General features: G+C 51.2%; 2 protein-coding genes across 4 annotated transcripts in view; both read right to left on the bottom strand.

Annotated features, from left to right (window-relative positions):
* LOC111533669 (pyruvate carboxylase, mitochondrial-like) overlaps positions 1-22,393 on the bottom strand; it is a 1,148,173-nt gene that overhangs the window by 574,875 nt on the left and 550,905 nt on the right. The gene's annotated exons all lie outside the window — the stretch shown is intronic.
* SLC29A2 (solute carrier family 29 member 2) lies at positions 7,161-16,538 on the bottom strand. 3 transcript variants are annotated; one of them, XM_023186171.3, is made up of 12 exons: positions 15,947-16,538; positions 15,617-15,698; positions 14,046-14,209; positions 13,753-13,892; positions 13,236-13,370; positions 12,484-12,581; positions 12,176-12,260; positions 11,133-11,266; positions 10,826-10,931; positions 10,636-10,721; positions 8,903-9,102; positions 7,161-8,221 (listed from the first exon to the last, which is right to left on the bottom strand). In XM_023186171.3, the coding sequence occupies exons 1-12, from the start codon at positions 15,973-15,975 to the stop codon at positions 8,110-8,112; spliced, it is 1,371 nt and encodes a 456-aa protein (XP_023041939.1). In that variant the 5' UTR covers positions 15,976-16,538; the 3' UTR covers positions 7,161-8,109. The 3 variants fall into 3 exon arrangements, with proteins under 3 accessions (XP_023041939.1, XP_031789775.1, XP_023041940.1); XM_031933915.1 differs by having other exon boundaries at positions 8,903-9,098; XM_023186172.3 differs by lacking the exons at positions 7,161-8,221; positions 11,133-11,266 and having other exon boundaries at positions 8,942-9,102.

Below are 22,393 nucleotides of genomic sequence, written 5' to 3'. Positions count from 1 at the left end.
TTTTTTGTATTCTTTTAGTAGAGATGAGGTTTCACCGTGTTAGCCAGGAGGATCTCGATCTCCTGACCTCGTGATCCGCCCGTCTCGGCCTCCCAAAGTGCTGGGATTACAGGCTTGAGCCACTGCGCCCGGCCCCAAGCATAACTTTTATATGCACCGGGAAACTCCAAATTATTGCAATATTTGCTTTATTGCAGTGGTCTGAAACCAAGCCTGCAATATGTGTTAGGTATGTCTGTAATTGGTAGTAATGTCCCCACTTGAATTTCTTAATACTAGATTGTAGTACCTTAAAGGCTTTTCTCTATTTTTCTTAGTCAAGCTATTTAAAGGTGTGTCAGTTTTGTTGATCATTTCAAAGAACCAACTTTTGGTTTCATTAATTTTCTCTATTGTTTTTCTCCCTCCATTTTGTTTGTCTCTAATCTTTATTATTTCCTTCCTTCTGCTACCTTTGAGTGTAGTTTGCTCTTCTTTTCCTAGTTCCTTAAGTTTATTTATTTATTTATTTATTTATTTATTTATTTAGAGATGGAGTCTTGCTCTGTTGCCAGGCTGGAGTGCAGTGGTGCGATCTTGGCTCACTGCACTGCAACCTCGGCCTTCCGGGTTCAAGCGATTTTCCTGTCAGCCTCCCAAGTAGCTGGGACTGCAGGGGTGTGCCACCACGCCCAGCTAATTTTTGTATTTTTAGTAGAGGCGGGATTTCACCATGTTAGCCAGGATGGTCTCAGTCTTTTGACCTCATGATCCGCCCACCTTGGCCTCCTAAAGTGCTGGGATTACAGGTATGAGCCATGGTGCCTGGCCCCTAGTTCCTTAAGTTCTAAAGTCAGGTTATTGTTCTGAGGTCTTCTTTTTTAATGTAGGCATTTACAGCTATAAATTTCCCTCTAACCACTGCTCTTACTGCGTCCCTTAAGTTTTGCTATGTAGTATTTTAATTTGTATTTATCTCAAAGTATTTCCTAATTTCTCTTTTGATGTCTTTGACTCATTAATTTTTAAGAATATGTTGTTTAATTTTTACATATCTGTGAATTTTCCAGCTTTTCTTCTGTCGTTGACTTCCAGTTTCATTCCATTGTGATCAGAAAAGACACTTTTTATGATTTCAGTCTTTTAAACTTTGAGACTGTTTTGTGACCTAACATACGATCTGTCCTGGAGAGTGTTTCGCACACACTTGAGGTTATATATTCTTTTGTGTATAGGTAGCATGTTCTATGTATGTCTGTTGTGGTTTTGGATCTAAAGTGAGTCTCTTATAGACAGTTTATAGTTGAATCACATTTTATTTAATTAATTAATTAACTAATTTTGAGACAGGGTCTTGCTCTGTCACCTAGGCTGGAGTGCAATGGCACAATCACGGCTCACTGCAGCCTCTACCGCCTGGGCTCAATCAATCCTCCCACTTCAGCTTCCTGAGTAGCTGGGACTACGGGCACACGCCACCATGCGTGCCTAATTTTAAAATTTTTTGAGTAGACATGAGGTCTCGCCGTGTTACCTAGGCTGGTCTCGAGCTCCTGGGCTAAAGCAGTCTGCCCTCCTCGACCTCACAAAGTGCTGGGATTACAGGCGTGAGCCACTGTAATCCCAGTTGAATCTTTTTTTGTGTGTGTGAGATGGAATTTTACTCTTGTTGCCCAGGCTGGAGTGCAGTGGTGCCATCTTGGCTCACTGAAACCTTCACCCCCCGGGTTCAAGCGATTCTCTTACCTCAGCCTCCCGAGTAGCTGGGATTACAGGCATACACCACCACAGCCGGCTAATATTGTATTTTTAGTGGAGATGGGTTTCTCCATGTTGGTTAGGCTGGTCTCGAACTCCCAACCTCAGGTGATCCGCCCGCCTCAGCCTTCTAAAATGCTGAGATTGGCCAGGCCCAGTGGCTCACGCCTGTAATCCCAGCATTTTGGGAGGCTGAGGCCGGCGGATCACAAGGTCAGGAGATCGAGACCATCCTGGCCAACATGGTGAAACCCTGTCTCTATTAAAAAAAATACAAAAAATTAGCTGGGCCTAGTGGTGGGGGCCTGTAGTCCCAGCTACTTGGGAGGCTGAGGCAGGAGAATGACGTGAACCCGGGAGGCGGAGCTTGCCGTGAGCCGAGATCACACCACTGCACTCCAGCCTGGGCGACAGAGCGAGACTCCGTCTTAAAAAAAAAAAAAAAAAGAAAAGAAAAATTAAGTGCTGGGATTACAGGCATGAGCCACCGCGCCCGGCCCTAGTCGAATCACATTTTTAAAAAATCCATTCTTGGGCCAGCCATGGTGGTTTATACCTATAATCCCAGCACTTTGAGAGGCTGAGGCAGGAGGCCTACTTGAGCTCTAGGAGTTTGAGACCAGCCTGGGCAACATAGTGAGATCCTGCCTCTAAAAAAAAAAATTTTTTTTAATCCATTCTGATAATCTTGCCTTCTAATTGGAGAGTTGAGTCAATTCCATTTAAAGTAATTACTGAGGCCAGGCACAGTAATCCCAGCACTTTGGGCAGCCAAGGCGGGCAGATCACTTGAGGCCAGGAGTTCAAGGCCACCCTGACCAGCATGGTGAAACCCCGTCTCTAATAAAAATACAAAAATTAGCCGGGTGTGGTGGTGCACACTTGTCCCAGCTACTTGGGAAGCTGGAGCAGGGGAATTGCTTGAACCTAGAAAGCAGAGGTTGCAGTGGGCCAAGATCACACCACTGTACTCCAGCCTGAACAACAGAGTGAGACTCTGTTTATAAAAAATAAAAATAAAAAAAAGTAATTACTGATAAGGAAAGACTTACTTGTGCCATTTTGCTATTTGTTTTCTACGTCTCGTATCTTTTCGTTCCTCATTTCCTCCATTAATGTCTTCCTTTTTTTTAAAAGATAGGATCTTGTTATGTTGCCCAGACTGAAGTGCACTAGTGCAGTCACAACTCGCTGCAGGCTTGAACTCCTGGCCTCAACTGATTCTCCTGACTCAGCCTTCCAAGCACCTAAGACTACAGGCATGTACCATCATGTGCCCTGCTATTTTATTTTTATTTTTGTAGAGACGGAGTCTTGGTATGTTGCCCAGGCTGGTCTCGAACTCCTGGCCTCAAGGGATCCTCCTGCCTTGGCCTCTCAAAGTGCTGGGATTACAGGTGTGAGCCACCACGCCTGGACTTCTTGAGTCTTCTCTGAGCATGCATCTTGCCCTGCATGTATATGGCTTTCTAAATTCCCTGATATTTGAGGGAGCTTTTCAGTTCTCTAAAGAATCTCTCCCCTGCTTTTCCTTACAGCCTTTCAGCTTGTCTGTTGTTCATGTAAACTGTAATCTTTGCTCTAGACAGCAGGGGTTTGTTAATTCGCCTTTCAGTGTTTTGGAGAACTGTCCGCTAAGTAGAAGCTTTTCCATCCTGAGAGATTTCTGAGTTAGGCAAAACAAAAGCGAATGTCTGGCATCAGACATCAGACATGCCTAAAGAACTGGCATCAGTTCTTTAGGTAGTCCCCAGACAGGTCGGAACTGATAGATACAATCCTTTGAGAACCAAGTCTGCTTTGCTCCCTTGAGGAGCTAGGGTCCCACATTGGGAATGCCATCTTCACACCACCACTAACCCAGAAGGGAAATGGAGCAAGGGCAGGTAAAACACTGCAAAACTCTCATTATTTTTATGTTGCCACTTTCTTGATTCAGCACTTGCTTGGGGTTGTTGTAAATCTTTGATTATTTTCCAGAGTTCCAACAAAGGTGGTTCCAACAGTCGCTCATTTTTTCAGTTTGTTTGTTTGTTTGTTTTTTCAAAGGCACAGGCCCTTGGAGCTGTCTGTTTTACTACTTTTGCTTACATTCTATTAATATTGAGCTCCATGGAACCTCAGTTTATTCATCTGTAAAATGGGGTAGTGCCCAGGGCTTCTGCTTCACAAACTCGGGCTGCAATGGAAAGGGAGTCCAGGCCAGGTGCAGTGGCTCACGCCTGTAGTTCCAACACTTTGGGAGGCCAAAGCGGGCAGATCACTTGAGGTCAGGAGTTCAAGACCAGCCTGACCAACATGGTGAAACCCCGTCTGTAGTAAAAATACGATAAAATTAGCCAGGCATAATGGCACATATCTGTAATCCCAGTTACTCAGGAGGCTGAGACAGGAGAATAACTTGAACCCAGGAGGCGGAGGTGGCAGTGAGCCAAGATTGTGCCTCTGCACTCAAGCCTGGGTGACGGAGCAAGACTCTATCTCAAAAAAAAAAAAAAGAGGGGGGGCATCTCGCCAAGTGACCTCAGTCAACAATAGTTTGTTCAAGATACCTTGAGAAGAAAGAAAGAACAAGAAGAACAAGGATGTTACTGGCTCCATCTAGGATATCATGATGACTCTAGTGACCACAAAGCAATGCCCCATTCTATTATATTGATGACCCTGCCTGTGACCTTGACCCTGCCTATGACGTATTCTTTCTAATGTGCCAGTAACCTCAAGACAACCCCCACTCATATTGTGGCTTCATTCTCCCAAGAGAGATGATCTGATTGGTTCCTCTCTTCAGGGAACCTGGACCAGGCCACCTCATAGGCTGCTGGCCAGTCAGTAGGTGGCTGCCATGGCTCAGACCCCGGCCCTGGTCCAGTCAGCCCTGGCCAGAGATGTCATTCCCATACAAAGCAGGGTGTGAGGGTTAGGTAGGGAGGCCTCTGGGGCCACTCAAAAGGGGCCAAACTCTGACAACATGTGGCATGTTGAGGCAGGTGGAAAAGCAGATCACAAATGTCAAATGCTTTTCATGTAGTAGAATTATTTTTATTTTTTATTTTTGAGATGGTCTTGCTCTGTCACCCAGGCTGGAGTGCAGTGGCACAATCCCGGCTGACTGCAGCCTCTGCCTCTTAGGTTCCAGTGATTCTCCTGCCTCAGCCTCCCGGGTAGCTGGGATTACAGGTGCCCACCACCACTCCTGGCTAATTTTTGTATTTTTTTAATATAGACCAGGTTTCACCATGTTGGCCAGGCTGGTCTCAAACTCCTGACCTCAAGTGATCTGCCCGCCTTGGCCTCTCAAGGTGCTGGGATTATAGGCGTGAACCACCATGCCTGGCCTCACGTAGTAGAATTCCAACTACCAGTCTCCTCTTCCATAAAAGGGTCAGAACTTGAGGGTAAAGATGTCTCCCCACTGAGCCTAGCTTAGTGCCCTGTGCAGTGCAAGTGTTTGCTGATGGAAAATGACTGCATCTGCGGGAATCCAGGCCTGTCGGCAGAGCTGTGACAGGGTGGGGAGGCAGCAGTAGCTGGGGACTAGGCGTCAGGTGAGGGGCAGGCAGGTGTAGCCAACCAGTCCAAGAATGTTTCCAACATCAAAGCCCCTGCATCCTGAGCTGATAAACTTGTGCTGGGTGTACTGGGAAGGAGGATGGGAAGACGGAATCCCAGGTTGTGACATCATAAGGACACCTGAGGGGTAAGTGTCCTCTTTTTGGGCCCCACCCTCCACTGGGCTTGCTCTGGTGATGGGTGGCCCCAGTGGGTTTCCTGGGACTGTCTGGCCTATGAGGGGGGCAGGTGGGTGTCTGCCTTCTTGGTCCCAGGTGGATCTGGCAGGTCTGGGGAGCTTTTGTTTTGTTTTGAGGTGGAGTTTCACTCCTGTTGCCCAGGCTGGAGCACAATGGCGCGATCTCGGCTCACTGCAACCTCTGTCTCCTGGGTTTAAGTGATTCTCCTGCCTCAATCTCCCAAGTACTGGGATTACAGGCATGTGCCACCACACCTGGCTAATTTTGTGTTTTTAGTAGAGATGGGGTTTCTCCATGTTGGTCAGGCTAGTCTCAAACTCCGGACCTCAGGTGATCTGCCCGCCTCGGCCTCCCAAAGTGCTGCGATTACATGAGCCACCACGCCCGGCTTCTAGGGAGCTTTTAGGTACAATGGACAACAGTTGTCCTCTCCTCTGAAGGTAGAGAAGAAGGGAACCCAGCAAGTGTTGGGGTCCTGCCCCCAACAGTCCCAGTCAAACAGCACAGCTAGGCCTAGTGGTCTTGCAAGAGACTCCTAGGACTCCAACAACCGTTTCCCTAATATCATCAGAGGTGGTACTCTAGCTCCAACCTCACTCCAGGACTCCAGCTCAGGCAGGTCATAAAGAAAAGGGCCTGGATTTGAACCCAGGACCCTGGGTCAGCATGCATGCACTTGTCCACGAGGTTAGCTGGCCTCCATAGAGGCAGCCTCCCTCATCTCCTGTATCAGTCCTCCTCTCTAAGCCACTGTCTAGGCCCCATCACCTCCCCACTGGACTGCAGGGATCAACGCCTCTGTGGCTTCTCTGCTTCTGCCCTTCCTCTACCTCAGACTAGCAAACTCATATTCATCCCTCAGGGCCCAGCTGGGAAAATACCTCCTCCAGAATGACTGCCCTCACTTCTCAGGTGGGATCAGTGGCTCCCTCGACACGCTTCTGCAGGGCCCTCACAAGACGTATCACAAGTTACATTTGGCTTCCCATGGCCTTGGGAGTGAAGACTGTCTCCTTTGTTTCAGAGTCTCCAGCCTAGGCAGGGCCTGGCCGGGGCAGCTGCCTGTGAACAGTGCTCGAAGGAATGAATCCTTACTTGGGGTCTACCCTGTGGCTTATTTCAGCAACCAAGGTCATATCTTGCCCATCTTCCTCTTTGATGCCAAAAGAGCCCCTGGCTTCTGAGCAGGTACCCTGTGCTGGCTGAGCATCCGATATCTAATATGTGCTCAGTGAATGTTCACAAAGGCAGGTGGGCAGAAAACCCTTGCTTTTCTCTGGGATGGGCAGGGTAGTGCAGGTGTGTGGTGAAGCAGACTTTCCTTCATCCTCTAGAGAACTGGTGGGGTCGCCAAAGCCCTGCCCACACTGACTGCCTCTCTTAAGGCCAGATTTCTGAGAAGCGACCCTGGGGAGGCAGAGGATGCCAGTGAGAGCCCAGGGACTCATGGAGGGGGAGAGCAATAGTTGTCCATCGAACCAGGTGCTCTGCCCAGGAGCTCAGGGTTCCTTGCAGGTCAGTACCCCCCAGCTATCATGTGGTCCAGAGGACCCAGCACAGAGATGACCACCAATCCCTACCCCTCTCGGGGCCTCAGTCATCCCACCTGTCAATGGGGTACAATCCTTCCGACCCCACCCAGTTCACTGAGGCCAATAGAGCCAACAGCACTTCGGAAATAAAGACTTGGTGAACGCATCATACAAATAAATGGGGTTGTTATTAGACCCAAGAGCAGGGTCCGAAGGAGAAACAGCAAAAAGGGGGAGTAAGTGCCCAGGGCTCCTGCCCCAAACCCCTTGAGGAAAAGAGAAACAGGTGTTGGGCAGGAAGAACAGCACCTACAGGGAGGAGGGAGATGGGGTTGGGTCCCGGCTCTACCACGGACCAGTCACTTTCCCCAGGACTCAGTTTCCTCGCCTGTATAATGGGGGAAGCACAATCCTTGCCCAGCTCCTTTCAAGGGCCTCAATTAGGCTTCAGTGAGAGAGTGGGTATGGAAGAGCTTTGCAAACTGTAAAGTCCAGTGCACACATGCAGGCTAGCTGTGGCTCTGGGGCCCAGGCCCAGCTGGGTTGTGTGGAGTGGGGACAGTAAGTGTTGGCAATGAAAACACTGCTTGAGGCTGAGCCTGGCCCTTTGAGCACTCTCAGGTCCTCAACACCTGTTTCTTCTTCCAGGTCCCCGCAACTTCCCTAGCACCTTTTACCCTGGGTCGCTGAGGCCTGGGAGGACGAGGAGCTCCTGCCCTGGGCTGGGCCCACCTCCCACTCTGAACCCTCTGGTTGCCTCTGCTCCTGGTGATGATGAACAAATGCAGACCTGGTGGTGGGGAGCGGCCATGCCCTGTACCCTCTCTTCTCTAGACATCGTCCTTTCCATGAGGTCTTGTGCAAGTCACCCCCATTCCTGGGTGAGGGTTAGAATGACCGGTGGTGAATTCTTCCCCGCAGCACTCCAAGTGGATGAAGAGCAGCTCCTGCCCTCTGCTGGTAGCCCCAGGCCCAGAGGCCTCCACCCAGCAGAGGCCTGAGCCAAGCTCGCCATTCGCCCTGGGCTGGATCTCAGCTTCAGAAGGAGATGTCGAGAAGAGGCTGCCAAAGAGCCTGGAGGGGCCACTTCAGAGAAGCGCCTTGAAGAGGAAGGAGAGGGAAGCTCCACAGGAAAGTCCCAGGGCCAGGAAGAAGGTCATGAGGGCGCCGGCCACCTCCCTCTCGTGTGGCAGCACCTGCCTAGAACACCCGGAAACAGGAGCTCTTAGAAAACGCTCGGTCCAGACCTAGACTCCACCGCCCTCTGCCCATCCAGTCTGGGCTCTGACCCAACCCCTCTGTCACCAAAACTGGCCCCGTCTTTCTGGGCCTCAGTTTCCTGGTCTGTAAATGAGGCTGCTGGATAAGGACATCTCTCAGGGCCTCTGGGTCCAACATGATGGGATTCCAGATTCCACAGCCTGCCCTTTCCACTGTGCTCCCAACCTGTCTGCCCTGCCAGCTTCATTTTCTCTGGATTCTCCACTCCACTCCATTGCCCCTTGAGGAAATAGCCCAAGAACCTTGTTTTTGGTCAAAACCTTAGCTCTCCTTCACCTGAGAATTTTACAGCTAGATGGGCCCTGAGGGATGACAGTTCAACCCATTTTTTTTTACAGATGGGGAAACTGAGGCCTATTGAGGAGGCCCCAGAACCAGTGCTTGGGTTACTTTGCTGGGCAGGTACCTCACTAGCCCAGTTCTCTTCTCCCCTGCAGTTAAGGGCTGGCCAGGCAGGGGGTGCCAGCAAGGCCTGCAGACAGCTAAGGTTGGGCTGGCCAGAAGCAGGATGGGCCGTCCCTCCCTCAAAGGCGGTCCCTTCCCAAAGACTGAACCCACCTCCCCACTCCCAGTCCCCCACCCCACCCCATTCCCCCGGACCTGGGCGCCAAGCACATGGTGAGGGACACCAGGTAGCCATTAGAAATGGCAAAGAGCAGCATGAAGGTGATGAAGTAGGCATCCTGTGGGAAGAGGGTGGGCAGCCGGGACCTCTGGGGCACGTGGCACAGCATGAAGAGGGGCACGAACAGGAACCGCAGGCAGACCAGCAGGGGCAGCAGCCGGCTGTCCTCGTCTGGCTGTGGCAGAGGCTGGGGTCAGTGTGGTCCCTGGACCCAGGTCTCTGCTCCAGGGCATCTCAGGACACCCATAGAGTACTTTTTTTTTTTTCTTTTTTTAGGTGGAGTCTCACTCTGTTGCCCAGGCTGGAGTGCAGTGGCCCTGATCTCAGCTCACTGCAACCTCCACCTCCTGGGTTCAAGAAATCCTCCTGCCTCAGCCTCCTGAGTAGCTGGGACTATAGGCACCCACCGCCACCATGCCCAGATAATTTTTGTATTTTTAGTAGAGACGGGGGTTTCATCATGTTGGCCAGACTGGTCTCGAACTTCTGACCTCAAGTGATCCACCTGCCTCGGCTTCCCAAAGTGCTGGGATTACAGGCGTAAGCCACCACACCCGGCCTCTTTTTTTCATTAAAAATTTGTGTGTGTGTGTGTGTGTGTGTGTGTGTGTGTGTACAGACAAGGTCTCACTGTGTTGCCCAGGCTGGTTTTGAACTCCTGAGCTTCAGCTCAAGCCATCCTCTTGCCTTGGCCTCTGAAGGTGCTCGGATTTTAGGTTTTTTTTTTTTTTTTTTTTTTGAGACACAGTCTCGCTCTGTCTCCCAGGCTGGAGAGCAGTGGTGCGATCTCGGCTCACTGCAGCTTCTGCCTCTCTGGGATTACAGGCATGTACCACCATGCCTAGTTAATTGTTATCTTTTTAGTAGATACGGGGTTTCACCATGTTGGCCAGGCTGGCCTCGAACTCCTGACCTCGTGATCCACCCACCTCGGCCTCCCAAAGTGCTGGGATTACAGGCGTTGAGCCACCACGTCTGGCCCCAAAGTGCTAGGATTATAGGCATGAGCCACCACACCTGGCCCACCCATAGGATAGACCCATCTGTCACCCCGTGACCTCTGACCTGACCTACCCTGTGAGCCAATGAGGGAGGACCCAGCGTTGGGGCCTGGGCCAAGGCCACCCAGCAATCAGGGACCGGCCTGGGGCTCACCTCTGCCTCTCCCAGGCTCCATCTTGTGCTCTCCACAGCATTTACAGTTTACATACTCGGTTCCTCAGAGCATCCCCTGGTGGTTCCCAGAACCCCCTGGGGGCAGATGGGGTTTCTGAGTGGGATCAGAAGCTGTAGATCAGCTCCTGTCCTGACTTGGATGAGACCAGCTCCTCTTTCACCTGCTTAATGTATTGTCTCTTTGGAAGATTTCATTTAAAGACACAGCACCATGGCTAAAACCAACCCCAAAACTAAGACTCTTGCTCAGTCCCTCACCTGGTGCAGGAACCTCCATGTAACCTTCTCTGAGCAGCGAAGGCTGCATGCTGGGGACACAGAGGTCAGCTGGACGTGACTTTTGCTTTCAAGGAGCTCACAGTGCAAGCCCTGGCCTGCACGTCTCCAGGGCCCAGGTGCTCCCTGCCGCTTGGCCAGTGGTTCCACTGCCAGGCCACTTGGACTACCGGAAAATCACCTCCATGCTCTTTCAAGACCTCGGATCCCAAACTGCTTCCTAAAACATTGGATCACCCAGCCCTGGTGTGCTTACCCACAGGAAGTAAGAGGTCAGGCTCCGTCCCAGCCAGTCCATGATGTTGAAGAGGAGGAAGCAGCAGATGGGGTTGAAGAACTGACCTGGGAGGGAAAGGGCTGCAGCTCATACTGGCCCCCAATTCCCCTCTCCCGTCCTCTCCCCTTTGTACCCCCCGCCCTGCTGTCTTCTCCACTCCGACACTCACTCCACTTCCCGGGACTGGTGGAGCTGGTCACCATAGCTGTGATGGCGGGGAAGACGGACAGGGTGACTGTGAAGACCAACACAAGGCACAGCGCTGTCAGCCAGATCTGGGAGCCAGAGGCAGGGGTGTGAGCAGGCAGGGCAGTCCCAGGGCCCCACCCTCTTGCCCAAGCCCCATCTGGGAGCAGGACACTTGGGGCCTGGCCCAGCTGTGTCCCTGACCCACTATGACCCTATGACCTTGGGGGAGACAATGTGAGCCCCATTCTTCCCCCGGGATGGTGGTTGGGGCTATATCCAAGTCAAACCTTCTGGAAGACAACGAAGACTGAAGGTTTTCCTGGCTTCTGGGGCTCATCTGGCTCTGATTCCGGCTCCTTCTCCAGGTCAAGATCCAGGGTCAGAGCTACCTTCTGGGGACTATTGGGAATCCCGTTCTCATCTGGGGGGAGGGGGGAGGGGGGAGGAGGGGTCATGCTTATGACCCAGGTTTCCCAACAGCCAGGCCCAATGAAGGGAGATTCCCAGCAGTTAAAACAAGTGATCCTCAGCTGGGCATGGTAGTTCACGCCAGTAATCCCCACACTTTGGGAGGCTGAGGTGGGCAGACTGCTTGAGCCCAGGAGTTCGAGACCAGCCTGGGCAACATGGTAAATCCCCATCTCCACAAAAATACAAAAATTAGCCGGGCATGGCAGCCTGCACCTATAGTCCCAGCTACTTGGGAGACTGAGGCGGATCACTTGAGCCCAGGAAGTTGAGGCTGCAGTTGAGTTGTGATTGCGCTACAGTGCAGCCCAGGTGACAGAGTGAGATGCTGCCTCAAAATAACAACAAACCGCACCCCCTTTCCCCCGCCCCCCCAAAAAAAACAAGTGCCCTTCCTCCAGCCCAGGCTGCAGGTGAAGCGAATTCATGATGGAAACACGCACAGCTACCAGGAAGCGCATGCATGGGTCGGGCGATGAGCAAAGCACCTTAGATGGATTATCTCATTACCGTTGCTTTATAAATGACACATTGAGGTTCAGAGGGTGCCGTGGCTAAGTGGTTTATCTCAGGCCACACAGCTGAGACGTTGTGAAAGCAGTACTCAAATTCGGAGGTCTTTGGATCCAAAGTTTGCATGCATGGAAGCTCTATTGCCTCCCCATTTTATAGAGGTGGAAACTGAGGCCCAAACAACAGCAGGAATGACTTTAATCCTACCAACTTCCCTTCATTATCTTCCCGTTTGCAGAAGGCTACTAGGGGTGGGCTCTGGCTGGGAACAGAGGGAACGGCTTCCCAGGGGAGGTGGCTCTAGCTTCCTCTGCATCTCCCACCTCCCCAGGAGGGTCTCAGGGCTTACCAGACTGGAGGAGCTCAGCTTTGGTCTCCAGCTCCTGAGCCTGGGCCTGGGATGGTTTATTGGCCAGGTAGTAGCGGGCAAACTTCTGCAGAAGGACAGGAAAGTGTTGGGCCTGCCTGGCTTGCCTGAGGTGTCTGGATCCCTGCCCACATCATTGGCCTGGAGGCTGGGGTCCCTCAGTGTCTTCTCTGGGGGTCAGGGCTGAGGCCAGGTCTCCTCCACCTCCCCTGGCCTCTCTCAGGGTCTCAGACTCAGGACTCTATCCAAGATGCTTTGAGGTGGGGCCTCGAGCCCAACAGCAGGCTCACCAGGTGAGGCAGGCTCAGGTAACACATGATGGACATGAGGATGCCCACACAGGGCGTGATAAAGTACCCCAGGGCGGAGGTCTGGGCGTCCACGCCACCTGCGGAGAAACTTCAGCTGCAGAAGAGGCACCTGGTCCCGCCGGCTCCCACGGGGCTTCCAACTCTTGTCCCACTTCCCATTGTGCACTTCTCAGACCCACTCCCAGCCTCTCTTCACTGAAAATGGGAATCTTGTACAGGGCCCCAGAGCAGCCCTGCCCTTCTCCCACTTTCCCCTACGTGTCATTTTTGTTGAGCACGTACTATGTGCCAGGAGCCTTCTCTTATTGCATGCTCATTATAATCTGAGCAGGGAGCTAGAACGATCACATAGGTGGGGAAACTAGCACAGAGGGGTGACAAGCCTTGTCCAGTGCCCCTAGCTGGTAAGCGGTGAAGCAGAATCAAATCCAAGACTATCTGAATCCCAAACCCATCCCCTCATCCTTCAACTTCAACCTGCTGCCACATGCCAGTACTGGCCCCAGGAATCCTGCCCCTGTCCCTGAGTTAACCCAGTTCTCGCTTGTTTATTACTCCTCACTGCAGGGCCCATGAGCCCCACTCCCTAGCCCCAGACCCAATCCCCATTTCCATATCACCCTCTTACCTCCATCTTCACCCAGAACCCAGGTGTCTTGCTCTCACATGCCCTCTCCGTTCCCCAAACCTCAGAGGCCGCCCCAGCCCTTCAGCCACCCAAGTGCACTCACTGGCCATGGACAGGAGCATGGCAAGGGCAGCAAAGATCCCAGCCAGGCCCTGGCCGCTGAGGAAGAGAGTGCTGTAGGTGGAGGGCATGGTGCCCAGCTGCCCGAAGAGGCTGCCCTGTAGGACTGCACTGAAGGCTGTGGAAGACAGGGATGGGGGCTGCTGCTCAACTAGGCACGACTCAGGGGCTCCCTGGAGGAGGTGTCGGCAGGATGCACAGGGGACTCTGGTTGCACAGGTGTGAGCTTCCCTAGGGACTCTGGGCACTCTGGGGCAACACCCGCCAGTCAGTCCTTTTCTGAAGTGCAGCCATTGGTCTGTGGGGCTGTCGACCAGGAAGCCTGCTCCTAGGTCACCGGACAAGTGACCCTTCCCCTCCCTCTGGGCCTCAGTTTCTTCACCAGGGATATGAGTGACCATGATGCTGGCTTCCCTTCTCAGATATGCTGGGCCCTTTCAGTGATGAGGCCAGGCTGAAGCCCTGCATGGGCTGGCTGGGGAGGGGGTGAAGGTGCTCACAGTTGATGAAGCAGACGGAGGCCATGGTGATGGAGAAGAAGGGTCCGGGGCTCATGTCCACCTTGACCAATGCTGCCGTCAGGGCAAAGAGCAGCAGTATGGCCAGCAGGCTGCCCAGAATGCGCACCGTCTCTGGGACGCTGCTCAGAAGGGGGCAGAGTGGATCAGTGGGGCCCAGGCCAGAGGAGGCTGGGGAAGGGCTGGGCAGTAGGGCTGGGGGATGGGGGGTGCGGGGGAAGGCCTCAATGAAGCTGCGTCGGCAGGGGGCACAGGAGCCAGGGCAGGCCTCTCACCACTGGTACAGGAAGGAGTTGAGAAGGGTGAAGAGCAGCAGGGGCAGCTGGGACAGCAGTGTCACCCAGTTGTTGAAGTTGAAGGTATCCTCGGGGCCTGTGTGGTTGGTGCTCAGGATCCTGGTTGTGCTGTTGCTGGCCCCGGCCAGTCGCGCCTGGAAGTACTGCCAGGTGGGGAGGTGACGGAGGGTCAGCACCTCTCAGCCTTACCCCACTGCCTTCCCCCCACTTGTGATTGCTTTCTACTGTCTGTGGGGACTTGTCTGCCATGTCCTTGTTCTGTCCCCAGCGCCTGGCACACAGTCGGAGCTCCACGAATGTGCACTGAGTTAAATGGCTGAAGTCTGAGACACAGCCCAAGCATTAAGAGCCCCCAGCACAAGCCTCGATCCAGCCTTGGACAGCCCCTTCTCTTCAGTGCCCTGGTTCCAGCCCCCATCCCCACTCCTGCAGCAGCTGCTAGATTCATTCATTCCAGGGGTATTTATTGAGCGCCTACTGTCAGCCAGGCTTTGGCCTAGGTGCTGACCAACTGCATTCTCTCTAGAGCACATAGCCTGCCACTCCTCTGCTTAACCTCCTCATTCCTCAACACCCCGCTTCATGCCTACCTATTGCCTGCAGGGCAAAGCCCCAAATAGAACAGCCCTTCAGAATCAGATCCCAGTCTCCCTTTGTGCCCCATCTTCTGCTCCATCCAGCTAAGCTCCAGGCAGCCCTGGCTCTGGATCTCTCTCTAAACAGGCTGATCCTCTCTTGCCTGTTTGCCTTGGGCGTGGCTGTCACCTCCGCCTGGAATGTCCTACTGACTACACCCCTCCATATGCACTCTGCCTACCCTACTCCCAATTTACAAATCTCTTCCATGAAGCAGAAGAAACTTTCTCCATCCCCTGGGGACCCACTGCACTCTGCTGTAAGCCTGGAATGTCGCGCATCATGTTACATTATTAATAGCTCTTTGGCCCCTCTTGCTCTCAAGACCAGGGGCTGATTCATCTCTGGGTTTCCAGGGCCCAGTACAGAGCCAGTGTCCAAGAGGCATTTGCAAAGTTGTTGCAGTGAATACAGATGAATAACCTGGTCCCAAAGACAACGCAAACCCCACATTTCTGCCTTCCCTGAAGACACTCCCTGCTGTTTCCTCCTGTGTCCCCAGTGCCTTCTCCACAGTAGGTGCACATTAAACGTTTGTTGAATGAATGAATGCGTGAATGAGTGAAATTCATGGTATTTCAAAGAAAATCAAACGTTCGATAACCGACTTTTGGGGTGACTGACTCAGGAATAAGGACACATAGAGGAGGTGGGTGGGCAGCGCCTTTGCTCATTCCAGACCCTGCGGGCTGGTGGCCTTGGCCCTCTGAGATGTGGGCATTCCTGAAGTTCTGCTTTCCTAGTCATGCGGGAAGCATTCCCCTCTCTGTGGCTCCGAGCTTCTGCCCATAAATGAGCTCAACGAGGGGTCACAGGTGCGCGGTGAGGAAGTGCCCGGTAAACCACATCCCAAAGGGCTGGAGGGAGGGGTGCTGGCTGTGGCCACGAGGCTGCCACGCCGCCAGGAGTCTCACCGGGATGGCGGTGATGAAGAAGTTCCAGGGAAGGAGGGTGCCCAGCCCCAGGATGAAGAAGCTGATCCCGACCAGGTGGTAGCTGTGGGGATCGGTGGGAAGGTCACCCCGAGGACGCACCCGCCTCCGCGGGCCCTCCCGCCTCCCAGGCCGCCCCCTCCGGAGCGGACTACAATCCCCATCACCCCGGCTCCGGCGGCAGAGGGAGTCGGCTGATGGGAATTGTAGTTCGATCCGGTCTTCTCTGCGCCTCGGAGCGCCTCCAGGGAGCGGGTCTGCAACGCCCCCGGTCACTTGGGTCCCGGTCCGCACCCACCCGGGCCCACTCACCTGTCCCGCGGGGCGTCTCCTCGCGCCATGGCCGTCGCGGCGGATACGCCTGGGGTGAAATGGACAGAGAAGCCTCACCAGCACCAGCGCTGGGGCCGAGGGCCGCAGCACCGCTGGGGCAGGGGGCGGGTCTCCCTAGATCCGGGTGCAGGGCGGCGGGAGCCGCACAGGTAGCCTCGGGCGGATTTCGGCGGGTCTCGCGCTCCGCAGGCTGGGACCTGGGCTCCGCCCCCGGGGCGGGGACAGAGGGTCGCGCCACCCGTCTTTCCTTCCCCCCCCCCCCGCAGGGACTCTAGACTCCGGTTCGGGCCCCGCCCCACCTCGGAGCCTCCGGAACCCGCCCGCTCACGGCACAACCCCTCCCCGCAGCCCCCAGTCGTCTCCGCGGGCGTCGGAGGGGAAGGCAGGGGTAGGGGCGGGGGGTAACCTCACCTCCACCCCTCCCTGAGAGCTCTGTAGGGGCAGCACTGGCGCGGGGCTCTTCCCGCTTCGCCAACTCCGAGGTGATGCCAGAGCCGCTCCAGCGACCCCTAAAGCTGGAGCCCACCAGGGCGCCCCCTAACTAGGGAGCCGCTGCGGAGCCCCCACCCAGAGCGTAACCCGAGCCGGGCCCGGACCGGGGAACCGGAGCCGCCGCTGGTCGCCCGCGATCCTGGCAGGCTTCGCCGCGGTGGGTCCCCGGGAGTGCCTGGAAAAAACAGCATTACTTTCAACTCCCCACTCTTTTTATGTTTAAAAAAAAAAAAAAAAAAAAAAAAACTTTTAAAAGACTATAAATCATTAATTTGCTGCTACTCATAATCTACGAATAGGTGTGGGTTCTCTGCAATCCCCGGGCGTATCGGGGACGCTGGAGAAGTGAGAGGCCCCGAAACACAAACTATTTTCTTTTTCTTTTTTTTTGAGACGGTGTCGCTCTGTCGCCCAGGCGGAAGTGCTGTGGCGTCGTCTTGGCTCACTGCAACCTCCCCCTCCCAGGCAGGTTCAAGCGATTCTGGTGCCTCAGCCTCCGGAGTAGCTGGGACTACAGGCGCATGCCACCACCTCCGACTAATGTTTGTATTTTTAGTAGAGACGGGCCTTCACTATCTCTACTAAAGAGGTGACCAGTCTAGTCTCGAACTCGTCTTTTGACCAGGCTGGTCTCTGACTCGTGACCTCAGGTGATCTGCCTACCTCGGCCTCCCAAAGTGTTGGGATTACAGGCGTGAGCCACTACGCCCGGCCAGAAATTATTTTCTCAAGCAATGACATTTTATAGCCATTCCCGAGTTGCTTATGTTTTTCCTCCAGCCGACTGTGAGTCTGTAGGGGCATAGGCTGTGCTTGTCTGGTCCATTGGTTTACTGGCAGCATCTAGCGCGTTGAGTGATAAATGGATTGCAGTAAATTGCAGGTGATTTTAGGGAGAAAAGGGACAGCATTAAATTACACCGAAAGAGAAAGTTATTCTTTCTATTTTCTTTCAAGCCTTTGGATATGTCAAGGGTGTTAACAGGTTGCTAACACTTCTTAATCTGCCTCCCCATTCCTTCCCCTCAGTTAGCCTCAGAGGGTCTACTGACAATTCTATGAAAAGTTATTAACTTGTATTTGTCTTATATTTATTTTTATAGCAACTTTATTTTCAGGACTACTCATACTGGTTTCCTATTTATGATTATGATATCAACTTTTCTCTGAAAAATCAATTTATTGATGGAAAATGAGTTATTTAAAGAAAATCAAGCGAGGCTGCTGGTGCAGCACAGCTGTGGCACAGGTTGTGAAGGAAGGACTTGAGAATGGAGGCTGGGGAGCACTGAATTTGTTGAGACAGTGAAGGGAGAGGATGAGGGCATTTCAGGGAGAGAACAGCCTGTCCCAAGACAAGGGACAAGAGAGTGCTGACACATTCTGGGACATACAAATAAATCCCTTTGGCTGGCATTGGTGGGAGGAGGGGACAGAGCCTCTACAACAGCCAGGCTGGTTATGGCAAGCCTGAGGACTGATTAAGGAGTTCAGATTTCATTTCAAAGCACAGACGTTCAGCTGGGGCCGATTCCATCATTCTTGTAATAAATATTTTGTTACTATCCTGCAATGAAATTCATATAGAACAAACCCTACCTATATACAATAATATTTGATGTCTAGATAATATCCTGATTGTACTGCAGAGGAATCATAAAGAAAAGTGTTTGGTAATAACATGGTATGTGTGAATGTGTTACTATTCATGGTATGTGAAGCTGTCAGATGCTTGCCCTTCTTTACAAAACTGCAGTGAATCCATGGCTACAAACTCACATGGGATATCGGCATGCAGTGAAACTGGCCACTCAGAGACCACTAGTTTGCCAGGATTTTCTTTTCTTTTTCTTTCTTTCTTTTTTTTTTTTTTTTGAGACAGAGTCTCTCTCTGTTGCCCAGACCGGAGTGCAGTGGTGGGATCTTGGCTCACTGCAACCTCCGCCTCCTGGGCTCACACGATTCTCCTGCCTCAGCCTCCTGAGTAGCTGGGATTACAGGTGTGTGCCACGATGCCTGGCTAATTTTATTATTTTTAGTAGAGATGGGATTTCGCCATGTTGGCCAGGCTGGTCTCGAACTCCTGACCGCAGGTGATCTGCCCATCTCAGCCTCCTAAAGTGCTGGAATTACAGGCGTGAGCCACCGCACCCAGCCTCTTTTCTTTTAAAAAAACTTTTTTTTTTTTTGAGACAGAGTCTTCCTCTGTCGCCTGGGCTAGAGCGCACTGGTGCGATCTCGGCTCACTGCAACCTCCGCCTCCCAGGTTCAAGTGATTCTCCTGCCTCAGCCTTCCCGAGTAGCTGGGATTACAGGCATGAGCCACCATGCCCAGCTAATTTTTGTATTTTTTAGTAAAGACAGGGTTTCACCATCTTGACGAGGCTGGTCTTGAACTCTTGACCTTGTGACCCACCCACCTTAGCCTCCCAAACTGCTGGGATTACAGGCATGAGCCATAGTGCCCGGCCTAAAAACAATTTTTTTTAGTCATTTATGTTTTAAATTTTATTCGTATTTATTTATTTATGTATTTATTTATTGAGACGTAGTTTTGCTCTTATTGCCCAGGCTAGAGTACAGTGGCACAATCTCGGCTCACTGCAACCTCTGCCTTCCAATTTCAAGCGATTCTCCTGCCTCAGCCTCCCTGGTCGCTAGGATTACAGGCGCCCGCCACCATGCTCAGCTAATTTTTTTGTATTTTTAATGGAGACAGGGTTTCACTATGTTAGTCAGGCTGGTCTCGAACTGCTGACCTCGTGATCCACCTGCCTCGGCCTCCCAAAGTGCTGGGATTACAGGCGTGAGCCACCGCGCTCAGCCCTATTTATTTATTTAATTGATACATAATAGATGTACATATTTTCAGGGTGTATGTGATCATTTAATCTATTCATATAATGTGTAAAGATCAAACTAGGACAACTAAGGTGTCCATCACCTTAAATATTTGTCTTTTCTTTATGCTAGGATGTGATTTTCTGAAATGTGACCAAGTCCTGATCAAGTTCCAAAGAAGTCAAAGTGCAGCTGTTCGTCAACACAGACAGTAGCTGTGTTACTGAAGAATGCTGTGTATATTCAAGCCTTGCAAATAATACATTTTGTCTAAATGTAAAAAGGATTTAAAGTCTAGGCTCAGAAAAATTATCAGCATGGTTTTTTAAAAATAAGCAGTAGATTTTATTTTTAGGTTGTACTTAATCCGCTATTAAACCTGTGTGCTGAATTTCATTCAACATTGATTATTATTATTATTATTATTATTATTTTGAGATGGAATTTCGCTCTTATTGCCCAGGCTAGAGTGCAATGGTGCGATCTCGGCTCACTGCAACCTCTGCCTCCCAGGTTCAAGTGATTCTCCTGCCTCAGCCTCCCGAGTAGCTGGGATAACAGGTGCGAGTCACCATACCTGGCTAATTTTTGTATTTTTAGTATAGACAGGGTTTCACCATGTTTGCCAGGCTGGTCTCGAACTCCTGACCTCAAGTGATCCTCTGGCCTCAGCCTCCCAAAGTGCTGAGATTACAGGCATGAGCTACTGTGCCCAGCCTGGCTTCTTTCATTTGTGTGTGTGCTTAAGGTTTCTCCATGTCTTTTAATGGCATGATAGTTCATTTCTTTTTGTTTGTTTGTTTTTAATTTTTTAAATTTTTGAGATGGAGTTTCACTCTTGTCACCTAGACTGGAGTCCAATGGCATGATCTGGGCTCACTGCAACCTCTGCCTCCCAGGTTCAAGTGATTCTTCTGCCTCAGCCTCCCAAGTAGCTGGGATTATAGGTGCCTGCCACCATGCCCAGCTAATTTTTGTATTTTTAGCAAAGACAGGGTTTCCCCATGTTGACCAGGCTGGTCTCGAACTCCTGGCATCCAGTGATCTGCCTGCCTCGACCTCCCAAAGTGCTGGGATTACAGGCATGAGCCACCACGCCCAACCAACTCATTTCTTTTTATTGCTAAATAATACTCCATTTTATGAATTGCCACTGTTTGTTTATCCGTTTACCTACTTCAGGACATCTTGGTTGCTTCCATGTTTTGGTGATCACAAATAAAGATGCTATACACAATTGTGTGTAGGTTTTTGTGTGGATGTAAGTTTTCAATTTATTTGTTTTAAATACCCAGGAGCACCATTGCTAGATCATATGGTAAGACTGTTTAGTTTGGTAAGAAACTGCCAAACTATATTCCAAAGTGCCTGTACCATTTTTTTTTTGTCCCCAGCAACAACAATGAAACAATTCCTGATGCTCCACATTTTTGTGGGCACTTGGTGTTGTTAATGTTTTAGAGTTTAGCCAGTCTAATCAGGATGCAGCGATATCTTGTTTTATTTATTTGTTTGTTTGTTTATTTATTTATTAACTTTTTTATTTTTTTGAGACAGAGTCTCACTCTGTCACCCAGGCTGAAGTGCAATGGCTCAATCTCGGCTCACTGCAACCTCCCCCTCCCAGGTTCAAGTGATTCTCTGCCTCGGTCTCACCAGTAGCTGGGATTACAGGCACACGTCACCACGCCCTGCTGATTTTGTGTATTTTCAGTACAGATGTGATTTCACCATGTTGGCCAGGCTGGTCTCGAACTCCTGACCTCAGGTGATCCACCTGCCTCGGCCTCCCAAAGTGCTGGGATTGCAGATGTGAGCCACCACGCCTGGCCCTGACTTTGACTTTGTTCTTTTCCTATATTGTGTTGGCTATTCTGAGTCTTTTGCTACTTCATCTAAGCTTTAGAATCAGTTTGTCAATATCCATAAAATAATTTCCTGGGATTTTGATGGAATCAAGTTGGGAAGGAGAGATATCTTGACAATATGAAGCTTTCCTATCCATGAACAGGGAATATCTCTCCATTTTATTTATTTATTTATTTATTTATTCATTTATTTATTTATTTACTTACTTACTTAATTTTGAGACAAGGTCTCACTCGGATGTCCAGGCTGGAGTGCAATGGTGCAGTGACAGCTGGCTGCAGCCTCAACCTCCCAGGCTCAGTCGATCTTCCCTCTTCAGCCTCCTGAGTAACTGGAACCACAGGTATGTGCCACCACACCAAGCTAATTTTTAAATTTTTTTGTGGAGAATAAGTCTCATTATGTTGCCCAGACTCATCTCAAACTCTTGGACTCAAGTGATCCTTCTACCTTGGCCTCCCAGAGCGCTGGAATCCTAGGCATGAGCCTAGGTCCCAGGCCTCTCCATTTATTTAATTCTTCTTTGATATCTTTCATCAGAGTCTTGTAGTTTTCCTCATATAGATCTTGCATATTTTTTTATATTCATTACACCTAAGTATTTCCATTTCTGGGATGGTAATGTAAATTATAATGTGCTTTCACATTTGTTTATTGCGTCACTATTCACAATAGCAAAGACTTGGAACCAACCCAAATGTCCATCAGTGATAGACTGGATTAAGAAAACGTGGCATATATACACCATGGAATATATGCAGCCATAAAAAAGGATGAGTTCAGCTGGGTGCTGTGGCTCACACCTGTAATCCCAGCACTTTGGGACGCCAAAATGGGCGGGTCACAAGGTCAGGAGATCGAGATCATCCTGGCTAACACAGTGAAACCCCGTCTCTACTAAAAATACAAAAAATTAGCCGGGTGTGGCGGAGCGCCTGTAGTTCCAGCTACATGGGAGTCTGAGGCAGGAGAATGGCATGAACCCGGGAGGCGGAGCTTGCAGTGAGCCGAGACAGCACCACTGCACTCCAGCCTGGACAACAGAGCAAGACTCCGTCTCAAAATAAAAATTAGCTAGGCATGGTGGCGCATGCCTGTAGTCCCAGATACTTGGGAGGCTGAAGCATGAGAATCACTTGAACCCAGTTGGCAAAGGTTGCAGTGAGCCGAGATCAAGCCACTGCACTCCAGCCTGGTGGCAGAGTGAGACTCTGTCAAAAAAAA

The sequence above is a fragment of the Piliocolobus tephrosceles genome, chromosome 13 (genome assembly GCF_002776525.5).
Source record: "Piliocolobus tephrosceles isolate RC106 chromosome 13, ASM277652v3, whole genome shotgun sequence".
In the NCBI taxonomy this organism is placed as follows: domain Eukaryota; kingdom Metazoa; phylum Chordata; class Mammalia; order Primates; family Cercopithecidae; genus Piliocolobus; species Piliocolobus tephrosceles.
Note: the sequence above shows the minus strand (reverse complement) of the source record. Positions and strands in the feature narration are given on the sequence as shown.